General features: G+C 55.1%; 1 protein-coding gene across 1 annotated transcript in view; it reads right to left on the bottom strand.

The window, feature by feature from the left end:
* The window catches only part of SORCS2 (sortilin related VPS10 domain containing receptor 2), a 459,133-nt gene that overhangs the window by 38,752 nt on the left and 404,306 nt on the right, over positions 1-16,075 (bottom strand). Inside the window, exons 9-10 of the mRNA XM_038533096.1 lie at positions 10,518-10,697; positions 5,747-5,893 (exon numbers count right to left, since the gene is read on the bottom strand). Coding sequence (XP_038389024.1) covers positions 5,747-5,893; positions 10,518-10,697 — 327 coding nt within the window. The remainder of the gene's footprint in view (positions 1-5,746; positions 5,894-10,517; positions 10,698-16,075) is intronic.

Genomic DNA, 16,075 nt, shown 5'->3' with positions numbered 1-16,075 from the left:
GACATGTTCCCAGGAAAGGTAGGAGTGAGGCTTTTCAGGTGGGAAGGCAGAGGCAGGAGCATCTGGGAGGAGGGGATGAAGGGCAGGAAGGAGGCTCTGGGGCTGATTGCAGAGTGGAGGCCATCGGGTCCAGGGTGACTGGCTGTGAATGAAGCCAGTTGGGCTTCTCCAAGGGAGGGTTCTCCCAGCACGAAAGAGCGCTCCCAGCATGGAGGGGGCATTCCCATGTGCAGTGCCCGATCACAGAATGCGACTCCTGGAGCCTGCATAGCCTGTGGCCACATCTGTCCGTCTGTCCATCCATCCATCCAGACCTGCTCCTGGGGGCCTTCTAGCAGCCACGGTAGCCCAGGCACCATGGAACAGCTGCAGACACCCCAGCAGCCCTGCACCTTCTGTGAAGAGCCCAGCGGCAAACATCATGTGTGTCCAGAGGGCAGCACTGGGGGGCATCCTGGCTGGAGGGGTAGGAAAACCGGGTGTAATGATAATTCCAGTGGCAACCCACGTGGGCTGACGGCTGCCTCTGTGCCAGCGCTGAGCTCAGCACTACACGTCACTGACGTTCTCCACATCCCCGCCACCACCCCTGTCTCACCAGTGGGGAAACTGAAGCAGAGAGCATGTAAGCGACCTGCCCAAGGGCCATGGTGGGGCTGGGCTACCATCCAGGGTGCCTGGATCTAGTGTCACACTCAGAGCCTGTGGGTGTCTCCCTGGGAGGGGATGCGCTTCCATCCAGGCCAAACTGGGCCAGGAGCCTCCCAGGAGGAGGAGGCATGAGCAGCTTCCTGTCTGGCCTCCTGGGGGGAAGAGACCCCCTCACACCCACCTGTCTCCTCCTGGCCACCTGCACTCCAGCTTGTCCCTGGGTGGGCCTGGGGGTCCAGGGAGGACAGACGAGCTGAGACGGATATGCCCTGTGGCTGTGGCCTCCCCGAATCTCCCCAGACCTCACAGGCTCAGTGCCACAATCTTGCTGGCACCCCTTGGGCACCCCCATAACTGAATGTAGAGCCATAGGATGAGCTCCCAGGTCTCTACACAGCACTGCGGGGGCGCCAGGGGCTTCACCTGGCAGGGACCATCAGCCATACCCCAGGGCTGCCCATTGCACCTGCTTCTTCTCTCGTCTGTCCTGAAGCCTGGGAGGTGGGCTCTGGAGCCTGACTGGCCGGGCTCACCTTGATAACACAGGAAAGGGAGCAGGAGGCCCACCAGAGACCTTAAAGGGGTTCTTGGGGTCAGCCTTTGGGGTGTCCCCCATGTCGAAATTCCCCAGGCCTGGAATAGCTGGAGCCATGGACAGGGCTACGTTTTCAATCCTTGTACCCACTAAAAGCTGTGTGACTCTGGAAAAAGTGCTCAGAGTCTCTGGGTCTCTCTTTCTCTACTTCACAGCATTACTGGATTAACACAGCACAGCTTTTGGAAAGAACATCGGGGTGCCACCCACCCCCAGAGAACATTTGCTTAATTTCTTACTTATTAGAAAAGTAATAATTTCTTTGGCCCTCTTTTATTTCCTGGAAAAATCTCCAGTTTAGAATTATTGTGGAACCAAGTACTGAGAGATCCAGCTTCTAATTTGGGAAGCGCCTCTAATTTTGTGGGCCACTCTAGGCCTCAGTTTCCTCACAGTGACATGCAGGCAGAGGCACACAGGAGTGACCCTGTGACCCCCGTGCCTCTAAGTTAAAAACAAAACCATTTAGTAAGTTGGACGGTGACCCAGGTCAGACGGCACCAGGTGGTGGCCCCAGGGCCCAGTCCCGTTGGGACCTGCTTTCCTGTCTGTGCTGGGCTCCTAAAGATGGGTTAGCTGTGCCCTGTGCACTGGGGTCATCCACATGAGAAGCCCAGGCAGGGAGTCTACAGGAAGCAAATGGTGCCGGGCAGGGGCTGGGCGTGGGGTGGGGATTGTGGGGTGGGGGAGCCCATGCTGCAGGTGAGCACAGAGTCACTGAGTCAGTGGAGGAGAGCCCAGTCTAGGAGCTCTTGGATCCAATAAGACAAACCTCCCTCCCAAAACTGTGGAGTAAGACTTTGCCTGTTCAGGTTTTCTCCTGACTTTTTATGATTGAAAAGCAGATTAGGGAGCTAGTCTCTTTGGTGAGACCACTCAGTTCTCTTCTCCTCCCACCTGGTGACCAGACACTAAGGGGCAGAGAGATTCCTATGACCTCTGTGGGCAGGGCCAGCTCCCAGGGGACGGGCATCCTGGCAGCCGTGACCTCTGTGGGCAGAGCCAGCTCCCAGGGGACGGGCATCCTGGCAGCCATGACCTCTGTGGGCAGGGCCGTCTCCCAGGGGACGGGCATCCTGGCAGCCGTGACCTCTGTGGGCAGGGCCAGCTCCCAGGGGACGGGCATCCTGGCAGGTGTGACCTCTGTGGACAGGGCTGGCACCCGGGAGATAGGTACCAGTCATGACCTCTGTGGGCAGGGCCGGCTCCCAGGGGACAGGCATCCTGGCAGCCATGACCTCTGTGAGCAGCACCGGCTCCCAGGGAACAGGTACCCAGGTGTCCATGACCTGTGTGGGCAGGGCCAGCTACCAGGGGACGAGCATCCTGGCAGCCGTGACCTCTGTGGGCAGGGCCGGCTTCCAGTGGTACAAGATAACCCTGAGTCAGAAGAAAAAAGCCTCACCAGGGACATGTTAGAGAAGGGAGGTAGCACAGCCCTGCCTCGGTGCCCCTGGTTTCCGGGTGGGCCAGGTGGGGCCTGGAGCTGCCCGCACTCTGGGCTGGCCTCCTTGGGCTGCCACCAGGCTTTGCACATCTCCTGATGCACCGTGCACACGGTATGACCGTGTGTGCAGTGGGCAGAGCATGGCAGAGGGTCCTGCGTCGAGGAACCTGGCTGTCTCCCCTCACCCCTGCTGGTGGGCTGTCCTGGCGGAGCACTCCTTGGGTTCTGTGCGGTCAGCTGTGGCCCACAGGATGCTGGCAGGTGCGGCCAGAGCTGGGGTCCCCTTTGGGGCCATGGAGGGCCTGTGGACAGCTCTCTTCCAGCCAGTCCTGGAGCTGCTAGGGGGTGCTCTGCTGGTGTCTGGCAGCTTGACACAAGGCCTCATCATCGCCCCCAGACATGTCTGAACCGCGCAAATGGAGGGCTGGGTGAGCAGGGTGAGGTGGAACTGTGGGGCCCAGCCCAGGGCACTCAGATACCCTGATTCAGGGAAAGGGCTGTCAGAGGGGGTCAGGGGTTGCCCCCAAGGGTAGGTTGGTGCCACAGTATTATGCGCTGAATACCCTGTCCCGAGAAAGGTGGCCCCAGGGCTTGGGTGGGTGTGAGGCCAGCCACATAGGGAGACCACGACACCCCCAGCACCCCCTCCTTGATAGCCTGGGTTTGAGAGGGGCTCAGAGCTAATGGGTTTTCATTCTGAATTAAGATGCAAACTGATTCAAACCACTTCCAAATAGGATTTATCCTCCCAAAACAGAACCGATCCCGACACTCATCTATGTCATAAGTCCCCGTTTCCAGCAGGAAATCTGCCCAGCAGAGAGCCAGGCTACAGCCCGGAGAAGTGCCAGCAACCCAGAGTTAAGAGAAAGACAGAAGACAAATCACACACGTCAGGGGCCCCATGATGACTCTTGAACTGCACTATAAGCTAAAAGATTGTCATGAAAATCCCCGATTATTATTATTTCTGGGTGATCCAGTTATGGCTGGACCTCATCTCCCTGTTTACACACTTCTGTATTCGGCAATAGGCAGGAACCCCCTTTGCAAGGAGAAGTGAACCCTCAGTTCATGCAGAGGACACGTGGCCGAGGGAAAGACACAGCCAGTGAGGAAAGCCAGGCGAGCGGCCAGGCTTGTGCCACCCCGTGCCCCCCGCGCCCCCCGCGCCCCACGCACCCCCCGCCCCGTGCTGCTGCCACCACGTCCAGAGACACCGCCTTCGCCTTCTGTCTTTTGCGCCCCGCCGGCTTTCTCTCTCCTGGCGCTCGCTGGGTTCTCCACAGGCTGCTGGGGCCGCACACTCCACCAGCCTCCTTTTACTTCTGTTATTTTAATGCAGGGACATGAATCTCATGAACGTTATCTCCTCACTGAGCTGCATAATTGCAGACAAGAATCTATTCTTAGCAAAAAACTTGCTTTGACAGATTAATATGGCTTAACTTTGCTGCTGATGATACAAAAATGAGCCCTTCGCGGCATTCCTGTTCTCCGAAGACTTTCTACAAGCGGCAGGTAATTACTTCCTCACGAGGGTCGACAGGTGTTATTTCCCTGCAGTCTCGGTGGGAGGGCCCTGTGCCGAGGCTGGGCGCAGGCCCCGGGGGGCAAGGGGAGGCCTGGGTCCGGGCTCACCGAGCAAGGGCCGTCCCCGCCAGGCTGACGCTGCTGCCCGGGGCTCTGGGGAGGGGGGTCAGCGTCCCCGAGGAGGAGGGGGGACCCACTCTGCCTAGATTGTTCTATACTCCGGCAGGGTAGGGGGGCGGGGGTCTGTGCTGCACAGATCCAGGCAGGATCCCAGGAGGGCAGGACTGTCTTTTGGTTCGTGTGTTGATCTACTCCAAACGCCCAGAACAGCGACCCCCACACGGTAGCTACCCGTGTATCTTTACTGAACAATATCCCTATAACATAGACACCGTCCTTCTTTCTGTGTACAGAGAGACAGAGCTACAGACGGGCTCAGGCATCCAGAGCATGGTTCCTACCTCCGAGGGACTCACAGTCACGGCCAGCGGAAAACAGAGAAGCAAGTTTTCAGGTGTCAATAGGAGTTTGCCGGATGAAGCAAAAGGAAAAGGCATTCCAGGCCCACAGGACAGCATGGGAAGGGGGCAGTGCAGACAGGAAGGGACAGGCTCAGCCCTGCCTGCTTGCTCTGTGCAGCTCTAACTCCAGACCCCATGCCATCCCACTCCGAGCAGCCAGGGGAGGTCCGGGTGCTGGGGCTGGCGGGGAGCTCCCCATGGAGCAAGGAGAGGCAGGTCCGCGGGGCGCTGAGCAGCCTGCCTCAGGCCAGGGCCCCTTAGTGCTCCATCTTTCCACCCCACAGGCACAGGCCTGCATGTCACCCACACCTCCCGGTGGCCAAGCAAGGGCCAGAGAGAAATCCAGCCTCCTGCCCCCAGGGCAATCAACAAACTGGGGCAGCCTACACTGGTATCCATGAGAGAGGCACCCCTGGGATAGAGGGACTGGCCTGGGGCTCGAGACATTTGGGCTGCGGCCCAGCCTGGCCACTTATCCCAGTCACCCCCCTGCCCCCCAGGCAGAGTGCACATCCTGGTCCTGCACGCCGGCCCATCGATCTAGCAGACATAACACAGCAGGCTTGCCGTGTGCTTGCCTGCTTCTGCTCACCCCCTCACACCTCTGCCATCGCCATGAGGGTGTGCCAGCACTGGTCCCAGGAGGAGGGAGAGGCTGGATACAGGGAGCAGACCCCCTCCAAAATCAGCCGCCCTCTACATCTGTGAGTGAGCCCCGATGTGGAAAATGTGAGACTGTTGTTGCAGCTTTGTTACACAGCAACATTGCGGCCAGCGCCGACTGATGCACTGCTCCCTCTGACCTCCAGGTAACCCTTCAGTAAAGGAAGGAGCTTCACGGGACCCTCTCTGCCATGCCCAGAGGAGTCTGTGGTTCCTGTCTCCCTGATGGCCCTTCTCAGACATCCCTGCCTGAGCTTCCGGAGGTTCCTTCATGGATGCCCTGTGCATCCCCCCCCTCCAACCCTGCAGTCAGTGCGGGATCAGGGAGGCACTTACTGGCTCACAGTTGGTGGGTTTTCCATTCATGTCCGTGCTGGGTGGCCTCAGGTGATCCCAGTCACGGCCCTTGTTGTAAGTTATAAGTGTGACCACCTTGCCATTGGTTTTTTGGTTCGCCAAGAAGACTCCTTTCACCCCTCGGACCTGGAACAGCAATGCAAGAAGTGCCATAAATACCCATCTGGGGAGCCCCCTGACAACAGAGCATGCACCATGTGCCAACCCCTTGCTAAGAGCTCCGTCCACAGGGCCGCATTTCACACCGGGAAGAGCCCCAGAGCTGAGGTGATCTGCATACATTCTGGAGGTGAGTGTGGCTCAGGGGGTGAGGATGACAGACTGTGGCCCCCAAAGCCCCTGGGTGCCTGCGTGACACAGAGCTGCCGTCCCAGGCCCAGACGTTGGCTATCAGACAGTGAGCAGAGCCCTGGTCCTGCCATGCCTGGGTGTCACGGTCACCCCATCCCCACACGAGAGCCCCTGAACCATGCCTCCCTCCACTGGACCCACAGGGCCTGGGCCAATGCCAGTACGCTGGGCTCTCCTCCAGATTCCCTCAGCTCAGCCCCCACAGAAATGCCAGGTAGGGAGGACAGGGGGTGGGCACTGACCACCCCCTCCCTGGCCAGGGTCTCAGGTTCACCTTGTCCCCCTTCTCAGTGTTTCCAGGGTGCCCGTGCAGTGACCCAAACACAGCCAACAGTTGGCTACTGACTGGGCCCATGAGAAAGTCTGAATATCAGCAAAGGCCTCTAGGTCAGTGTCCTGAGCACACATAGGCGGGCTCTCACCACCAGTTCCTCCCAAACGAGGGCCTCGGATGTACAACTATTGAGACCCACCAGTGTGGCCGGGCCCCCAGGAGCCTCCTGTGCACCTGCGGCTGCGGCTGCTCCTCCATGGGCAGCATGTCACTACTTCTCGGAGGGAGCCCCAGAAACCAGAGCCTCGGGGAGCCATGGGATTTACCCAGGCTGAGGAATCTGCTTCTGTCACATGACGATGCACAGTTCCCGAGCGCCTTCTCTGCAGCAGGCAAGCGAGGTTCAAGTGCACCATCAAGGAGCTGCCCATGACGCCGGGGCCAGTGCTCCCCTGCACCCAGCACATAGGCCCACCACGTGTCCCCGCATGGGGAGAGCAGGGCAACCGAAGGAAAGACACGAGTGGAGGGTAGATGTGCACCCTGGGGCTGCCGTAACGGAGTAATGTGCGCTGGTGGCTTATAACCCTTCATTGCGTCACAGTTCTGGAGGTCAGAAGTCCAGCACAGGGGTCTCCCTGGGGTCGCAGGGCCGGCTCGTCCTGGAGGCTCCAGGCTCTGACCCTCCTCGTCAGCACTCCCTTTCAGGGACCCTCTTGATCCCACCAACTTTAACTGCCCTGTGCCATGCGCATCTACACAAGATGCCGCTCCAGGTGGGAAGGGTGTCCAGCCCCCATCCTGCAGACAAAGCTGGACCCTGCAGCAACAGCCTGGGGCGTGGAGGACTGCGACCCCTTCTCCCACACATGGTGACATCGCTCTGCCTCCTGCTCACCTGGGTCCAGCGCTGGGTCGAGGGGCCTCCCTGACACCCTAAGGGCAGGTCACATGAGGATTTGCCCAGGGCTGGGTGGCTTTATTCCACAATTGCCATGTCATGTTCTGCTGGCCTCCGTGAAAACACCTAGCAGCCCATGACAGCACGGATGCCTCATGTCCGGGTGATGGCAGATGGCACATGGTGGGTCTGGGCAGCACCCACCCCAGGCTTCCTGCAGAGGGGCCGCGGCTCCCAACATCGACGTGACCTCACACAGGCCCCTTCAGGGCTGTATTTGCTCCCGTGGCTGCCGTAACCAAGCACCACAAACTGGGAGGCTAACCAGACATCCGTCCTCACAGCCCAGAGCCCAGAAGCCCAAAATTGAGGTGCGGCTGGGGCTGCGCTCCTCCTGGAGTTCCCAGGGAGGACCCTCCCTTGTCTCTTCCAGCATCTGGTAGCTCAGGGGTCATGGGCCTGTGTCCACATCTCCCCAGCGTCTCCCCTGTCTTCACGTGGCCACCTCCCTGTGGCTGCATCTCCTCTTCTGACTCCAGGGGACCTTTGTCCTTGGATCTGGGGCCCGGGTGGAGAATCCTCGTGCTCTCATCTCAAGGCCCTTCACCTAATGACAGTGGCAAAGACTCTTTCTCCAGCCAAGGTCACGGGCACATGTTCTAGGGACTGACAGGGCCATATAGGCTGGGGGTCCCCATTCACCCGGCTATGATGGCTGCCTCCCACCTGTGGCCAGGACTCTTCAGGGGCAGGGGCAAGACGGGGATCCCCTGAACCCCCATTCCTAACCCAAGCTCCAGCATGGAGGCATGCAGAAAAGGGCCACTGTCTCTCCTTGAACCTGGGGCGCACACCCTGCTGAGGTGCCAGCTCACGGCACCTAAAAGCCAGGCCTTCTGGCGCGGTATTTGCCTGTGACATCTGCGACAGAGCATTTTTCCCGGATGTGCCATTTGAGAAAAGATAACCGTGATCGTAAGTGGCACATGGGGAGGACCTCGCAGGCCAGGTTCCGGGCCAGGTCTTTCCTGCTCGAATTCCTGGGAAAGGCCACTGCTCAGTATACGGTGGAGGGCTTGTGGAGCACAGACCTGGCACCAGACACTGCTCTCCGTGTTCAAGGAGCCCTGTGTCCCTGAAACTGCACAGCGATCCTATGAGGAAAGCGCCACTGCCATCCTCATCTCTTGATGAGAAACAGAGAAGCACAGAGAAGTTAAGGAACCTGCCCAAGGTCACACAGCAAACACAAACCAGAACTGGGATTTGAATGCAGGCTGTGCAGCTCCAGAGCTGTGCTTGTAACCACAACCCATGGCCCCCATCAGCTGGATTTCAGGGAAGCAGCGTCCCCCGTGAGGTGGGTGGGCAGCAGGTGTCACCTATATGACAGGCCACTGTGAACCTCCTCTAGCTCCTCATGTCCTCTTATTTCGTGGTCTTTGTCCACAGATTACTGTTCCCAAGTTCCCCAGATGGCTAATTTCTGCTCCATCTCAACTCAATCTGCATCCTCTCCTCCAGGAAGCACTCCTTGACTCCCACCCTGGGCTGGGCGATCGCCACCCACTGCATCCCCTGGGTGCTGGCACACAGATCGGAGCCACTGTTGGGAGCTGGTCTTCTCACAGAGGCCAGCAGCTCTGTGAGGGGCGGCGTGTTCCTCCCTGACCCGAGGGAGAGGCCCAGAGCCTGGCATGTGGGACCAGCGCCGCAGACACCTGTGCACACAGTGGGCCATGGGACATGTCCCTGTGCCCAGCCCCTGGTCCTGGTCCCCTTCCTGAGCCACTGTCACCCGCTCCCTCTCCCCCCGCCAGCTGTGCTGTGCAGCAGCCGGACACCATTCAGTGCCAGGTCTGGGATGTGCCCAGTGCCTCCCTGGAGGTTCTGCAGGACAGGGCCTGGGGAGGGGGACGGTGGCCACCTTGGACAGGACAGGCCATCTCTAGCAAAAGATCAGGGCCACAGACAGTGTCCCTCTGCTTCCCCCTAGGGAAGCAGCCCTGCAAATGGGCTCTCATTGTAAACACGATTACATTCATTCCTTTCTTGGGGAAAGTGGTTCCCTGCTGCTCCTTAACAGCTCAGAGGTGAAGGCAGGAGTGCTGGATTTCTCTGGAGGCTGCCTCCAGCCTCCCATGCGGCAGATGAACCCCACTGCCTGCTCCAGGCTCTGCTAGCATCCACACACCCACACACACCCCAGCATTTACTGCAGTAGGGCACTTGCTCTGTTCCCACGGGGGTGGGGGGCTCCCAGAGGACAAGGCATGAGCTGAGAGCCTAAAAGTGAAGGACGGAGCCAGGGAGCACCAGCCAGGAGGCTGGCACCAGGCTTGGGGCCTACAGGCCTGGGCTGGTTCTGGTTTCCTGGCTTTGTTTCCTGTGTCTGTCCAGGCAGGTTGCTTACTTTCTCTGAGCTTCAGGCTCCTGACCTGGACATGGGCCGAGAGGCCCCCTCTGTGGCTCTGGTGTGACCAGAACAGAGGAGGTGACCATGACAGCCCAGTCCAAGAAAGGGACAGTGTCATGGATGTCTGTGGAATCCAAGTACCGAGTGAGATGGTGCAGGGGTGGCACCTGGCGTGGGAGCCAGGAGCCCGTTTGGAGCCTCCGATCGGGCCCTCACGTCAGAAGAGCACGAGCACAGGCTTCCGTGGGAGACAGTTGAGGCAGGGCTCCAGGGAGAGTGCAGGGGGAGCGGCAGCGAGGCAGGGACGCTCAGGGTGCTGGGACAGAGCCGGAGCCGGAGCCTCTGGCCCTTAGGTACAAACCACACTGCACCGGCTTTCAGGCTTTGGAGTATGAGCCAGAACTGGCTTTACAGATGGTGGCCTGCGATCCCGGCCGTGATGCAGACCTCTAACAGTGACCCCCAATTCAGCAAACTAGAGCGCCCCAAAGAATCCCATCCCTTCTCAGCATACCTGTATTACAGAGGATTTGCGCTCCATTATCAAATTTTGAACTTTGTCAAAGAGACTATGTTTTCCCTCTTTGTCTGAAAGTACCTACACGGCATCCTCTTGGCCTGCAAAGCCTCCATCCAATACATGGTCCCTCACCGAAATATTTGCAGACTTGAGATAGTCTTAGAGACGATGGGGGTGGGGGGAGGGGCGGCAGGGAGAGAGTGAGGAACGCAGTGAGGCCTGGCCCCGACACCCTGCACCCAGCACCCGGGGCCACACCCCCAGATCTCTCTCTGGTGATCATCCCACCTCGAGGATGTCGATGACCACACTCTCCTCCGCCTGCCGGGAGCTGCGCACGTCCTCCAGCACCAGAGAGTAGCGCACGCCGCGCGGGTCCGACTGGTACAGGTTGTAGGTGTCCATCTGGTACCACTCCTGCACCGCCACGAACACCTGGTTCTCGTCCGTGCTGATGATCTGCAGATCCTGGGAACACGTGGTGGGGGGGAAGGGTCAGAGGTGAGCAGGAGGTGGGCGTGGGAGTGTGAGCCCTGAGGGGATGGGGCAGGGCTCAGGCCTGGGGGTGCTGCTCACGGCTCTCCCAGAGTCCCACTAACCCAGATTTTCATCCTGCTTCTGCCCTCGGCTTGGTGACCTGGGACAAGTCCCTATATTCCCTTGGGCCTCAGTTCTCCCACCACCAACACGGAGGTGATGCCCTGGCCTCCATACTGGGTTGTGGGAGGGACGGCCCAGGCACACAGTGGGGCACACGGAGGCCCCCTCCTCCCAGCCCTGTGTAGGCAATCTGTCCATCTGTCCCTGTTGTGTGGAGGACTTCTTCCTCCATGCACCTCCAGTGTCACCTCTGGGGACACAGGGGCTGAGTCTCCCCTGCAGGCCCATCCTGAGGATCGGGTGAGTCTTCTTTTGGTTCATGCACTCACCATGCATTCATTAGGCACCTACTGTGTGCCAGGCACTGTACCAGGCGCTAGGCCTCAGCAGGGAGCCACAGGCGGGCTCTGCCCTCGGGAATGTCCCCTGGGGGATGGCAGGTTTGGATTAAGCCACCCGGCAGTCATCTTGAGGCTCCATTCCGAATTTTACAATTCAGAAACAGACAAAACCCAATCACATAAAAGGGAAGAAAAAGGAACCCCGGACCATCCTTGCTCTATTTATCTTTTCTCTCCCAGCCAGTGCACAGCGCTGGGTGGGAGCCCTGGGAACAGGCCCACTTCAGAGCCACAACAGGCTTGTACTCTCCAGCACTACTTCCCGTCTGTCACTCCAAAACCTTCACTGCCCTGCTGGCAATACAGACGCTGAAAACGCAAGGGTGAGGCCGGGCATCACCAGCCAGCACCTGCAGAGGAGAGGCGGACCCCTCCATCCCCGCCCAGGGCAGGGCTGCCGCACTTTCGGGGAATGCTTCTCCCTATGTCTTCCCAGCTGGTATTAGGCGGGAACAGATGGGTAAGCTTCTTTGTCTAATAGCACACTGAGTCTCTATTCTGTCCAGGGGGTGAGGCCTCCAGCGGATGAAGGTCTGGCTGCCTGGGTGGGACACAGCAGTGATGCCTGCCCTGCCCGCCCTCCCTGCCCCACCCCTGTGCTGTAGGGGCTTTACAGAAAAGGGACGTGTAGGGGCTTTGCAGAAAAGGGACGTGTTGCTCTGAAGCACTGACCATGCACCTCCCAACCAGGGAGGCCCCTGCAAGCACGAGCTGGGGCCCTTTGTCTACAGACTGAATTCTAACACGCAGCAATGACTGGAACCAAGAAGCTTGTCACCAGGGAAGATTGTCGAGGTCAGGGACACAGGGCTTGGCAGTTCCCATCCACAGTATGAGAGAAGAGGGTCATGGGGGAGTCCCAGGGATGCATGTGGAGCCTGGCACGAATCAAGCTTATCACTGCTCTGCTCTCCCAACCCCCGTCCCGTTCCTGTGCTCCCGGCCACAGGCCAAACTGCACTGTGTCCATCGGGGTTTGGTCATCCTGCTGCCTCAACAGGAGCAGGTGGGCCCGGGCTCAGGCAGTGCCTGCATCCGTCAGACACCACGCACCCAACATTTACCGCTATGGCATGAAATCCAACCTTGTCTCCTGTGCACCTGGGCAAGTACACGGGAGAGATGCTTACTAGAATCTGGGAAGCAATGAAAAATGTATGATGTGGCTAAAAGCTGCCAGCAAACCCATCCCTAGATGGGACCTGATACTAACATTCAAAAATGTTTACTTTGGGGCCTTTTCCCGAGTGTGAGTGATACGTGTTTTTCATGTACAGCCTGCAGCATCCCGCTGTCTCTCATTACATGGGGAGCACGCTCCTCTGTCATGAGAGTTATGCATAAACACCATTTTTAATGAGTACGTGCTATTCCATTTTGTGGATGTACCATGTCTCTGAACGATTTCCCCGCTGGCGAGCCATCAGCATCTCCAACATTACATGCAGAACAGTCATGAATGTTCCTACACGTTGGTCTCTGCCTCTCTGATCACGTCCTGAATGTAAATTTTAAGAGATATTGCTGCATTGGAGAATATGAGCATTTTTAAAGCTCCTCTTACAAAGTAAATGACTGTCCTGAGAGTTTATTCATTCTTTGCCCTCCAGCATGGCTAACGGGTGCTCAATCCACTTCATGCATGCCAATATTGAGAACGGCCTCTTAAGAATCTTTGCTGATTACAGAATATGGTAATAGATAATAGAGAAGAGATAAATAATGTGCAGTGCTGGCTTACATTTTAATTTATGTCTCTGTCTCTAAAAAGAAGAGTTAGAAGCCAGAAACATTTGTTGGTTCCGTTTTTTTAAACAAAGGACATAGGTAAGAGTCTGATGTCTGTACATGTATTTGTAGATATGTGTATGTGTATGTGTGTGTGTGTGTGTATAGCCTGGGGAGATACTTGGAATACCAAGTTGTCAATATTTGTCACTGGGGAGAATTAGGTTTGGTTGCTAGTAACAGAAACTGGAGGGGGAAAATAGTGATTCAAACAAGATAGCGCCTTCCTCCTACATGTAAAAGAAGTCCAGAGGTGGACAGGTGGATACGGAAGCTGGACAAAGTCACCAGGAACAGAGGCTCCTTCTGGTTGCATGGCAGCTCCACTTCTGAACGTGTGGGCCAGATGTTGGAGACATAGCTGCTTGTCTTTGCAGGGGGAGCTGGGAAATGTGGTCTTGTACTGGTAAGCAATGTACCAGCTAAAAATGGGGGATTTGTTAAAGCAAAGACACAGGGAAGAATGAATATTGAGAAGTCTCTAGGAGTTTTACAGCCATTATCTTGAGGAAGGAGGAGGTAGGACTGTTATGGAAATAAGAAATGGGGAAGCAAGCCAGTAAAAACAGTATATACACCCGTACTGTTCCACTAGCTGTAGGGAATACATTTTAAAGAAGTGATTTTGGAAAGCGTAAAAAGCACTTGTAATAAGCATGATTAGGGAAATTTCCCTGTAGACTTTTACATAAAGTGCACAGAACAGTTTAATGAACCAGCATCTTCATCACATTCTGTGAGCACCTTGCATATATAGCAACTCCCCGCCTTCCGGCTCTGAGGTTTCCAATGAGAAATCTGCTGGTTACCTCATTGAGGATCCTCATACCTGATGAGCTGCTTCTCTCTTGCTGTTTTCAAGATTTTTATTTTGTATTTTTTACTTTTTAATCATTATTTTTTATTAAGTATAGTTGACATACAGTGTTACGTTAGTTTCAACATATTGATTCAACAATTCTATACATTATGCAGTGCTTACCAGGATAGGTGTAGTCAACACCTGTCACCATAAAATATTATTGCAATATTGTTGACTATATTCCCTCTGCTGTACTTTTTTTCATCTCTGTGACTTATTTGTTTATTTTTTAATTATTTTTTATTGGATTTTTTTAAATCTTTTAATTATTGATTATAATGCATCTGGGTGTGGAACTCATTGTGTTCCACTACTTGGAGTTCATCAAGCATTTTTAAACACTTATATTCATGTATTTCATTAATTTGGAAGAGTTTGGGCCATTGCTGCCTTTAAAAAAAATAAGGTTTCATTTATTACATTTGAGAGATAGAGAAATTGAGGAAGGGCAGAGGGAAAGGGGGTGAGAAACCCAAGCAGACTCTGCACTGAGCTTGGAGCCCAACACAGGGCTCAATCCCATGATTCATGAGATCATGACCTGAGCCATAATCAAGAGTTGGATACTTAACCAACTGAGCCCCCAGGAACTCCCATTGCTTCTTTACATAACCTCCCTGCCCCCATCTCACGCCTCTCCTTTTGGGATGCCCACAATGCATATGTTGATATACTTGCTGGTGTCCCACCAGCCCCTCAGATGCTCACTTCTCTTCAATCCTTTTTCTCTTTCTGTCCCGCAGACTCCATAACATCAATGGTTTCACCTTCAAGTTCTCAGAGTCTTTCCTCTGTCTGCTCAAACCTGCTTTCCAACCCTCCTAGCAAATTTTGCATTTCAATGATCGGTTGTTTTCGCTACAGAATTTATTTTTGATTCCTTTTAACATTTTCAACCTATTTCTTGGTTGTGTCTATTTTGTTCATTTGTACATTGTTTCCTTGACTTGCTTCATGGTTTCCTTTAGCTCTCTGAGCATCTTCAGGACAGTTGTAGTAAAGTCTTTGTCTGGTAGGGTTGCCATCTCGTCTTCTCAGGGTCAGTTTCTATTGCTTTTTCTCCTTTGATCGAATTTTATATATATATATATATATATATATATATATATATATATATATATATATGTGTGTGTGTGTATTTATGCCTTGTAATTTGTTGTTGTTACTGAAAGCTGGATATTGGAATCTAATAATGTGGTAACTCTGGAAATCAGGTTCTCTCTTTTCCTAAGGGTTTGTTGTTTTTTGTTTCTGTATCAGGGATCAGTCTGAGGTAGAAACTTAAGTGAACCTGAGATCTCCCCTGGGCATGCTCGGCGACTTTTCTAAATTTCAACATATGTGTGGTTGCTTTTGAATGTCATAGTCTCTAAATGTCCAGCTCCCAAAAGGGGAGAAGAGGGAATATAAATGGAAGTCAGGGGGTGGAAACAGGCTCTGACCTTTAAATCCCTTGGAAGCTGCTTCGGCTGGTACTGGTTGCAGCAACGGCTGCGCACCAGGATGCCTATACCTCCATGATCAGAAGCAGCAATCAACCCCCAGTGCAGACCCCCAGTATTCGGAGAATATCCATGTGCATGCTTCTCCAGGCACATGAGCATAGTGGCCTGCCGCAAGGCTGGGGTGGGGAGTGGGCTGCTGCTATCATGGGAAGAGCTGAAATTGTGGAAATTAACCTTGATTTACTGTCCAAATGTTCCCCTGGATGCTGCAAGCCTCTGAATAGACACCCGAGTTCTAAAACAGTTGCACTGGACAGATTCTGTAGGAGCCACTGTTGTCTAAGTGAGAAGATGGGGAGCTGATGCTTCCTGCCCCACCACCTCCCCTGCCGCCTCTTCCTCTTTCATTCTTTTTTTTTTTTTTTAAGATCGATTGATTGATTTGAGAGAGAGAGCACATGGACACGGGGGGGGGGGGGAGGCTGAGGGAGAGAGAATCCCCCAAGCTGACTCCCGGCTGAGTGGGGACCCCAATGCAGGGCCCAATCCCATGACATGTGAGACCATGACCTGAGTCGATGCCAAGAGTGAGATGCTCAACCGACTGAGCCACCCAGGTACCTCTTCTCCTTCATTTTTATGCTTTGTGGGTTATATTTTATTTTATAAAAGGTATTACAAATAAAGGACTATTTCACTTTAAAGTAAATTTGCATTTATTTTAAGCTTATGAATGTTATCTGGATTTTT

This window comes from Canis lupus, chromosome 3 (genome assembly GCF_011100685.1).
Source record: "Canis lupus familiaris isolate Mischka breed German Shepherd chromosome 3, alternate assembly UU_Cfam_GSD_1.0, whole genome shotgun sequence".
NCBI classification, from domain to species: domain Eukaryota; kingdom Metazoa; phylum Chordata; class Mammalia; order Carnivora; family Canidae; genus Canis; species Canis lupus.
Note: the sequence above shows the minus strand (reverse complement) of the source record. Positions and strands in the feature narration are given on the sequence as shown.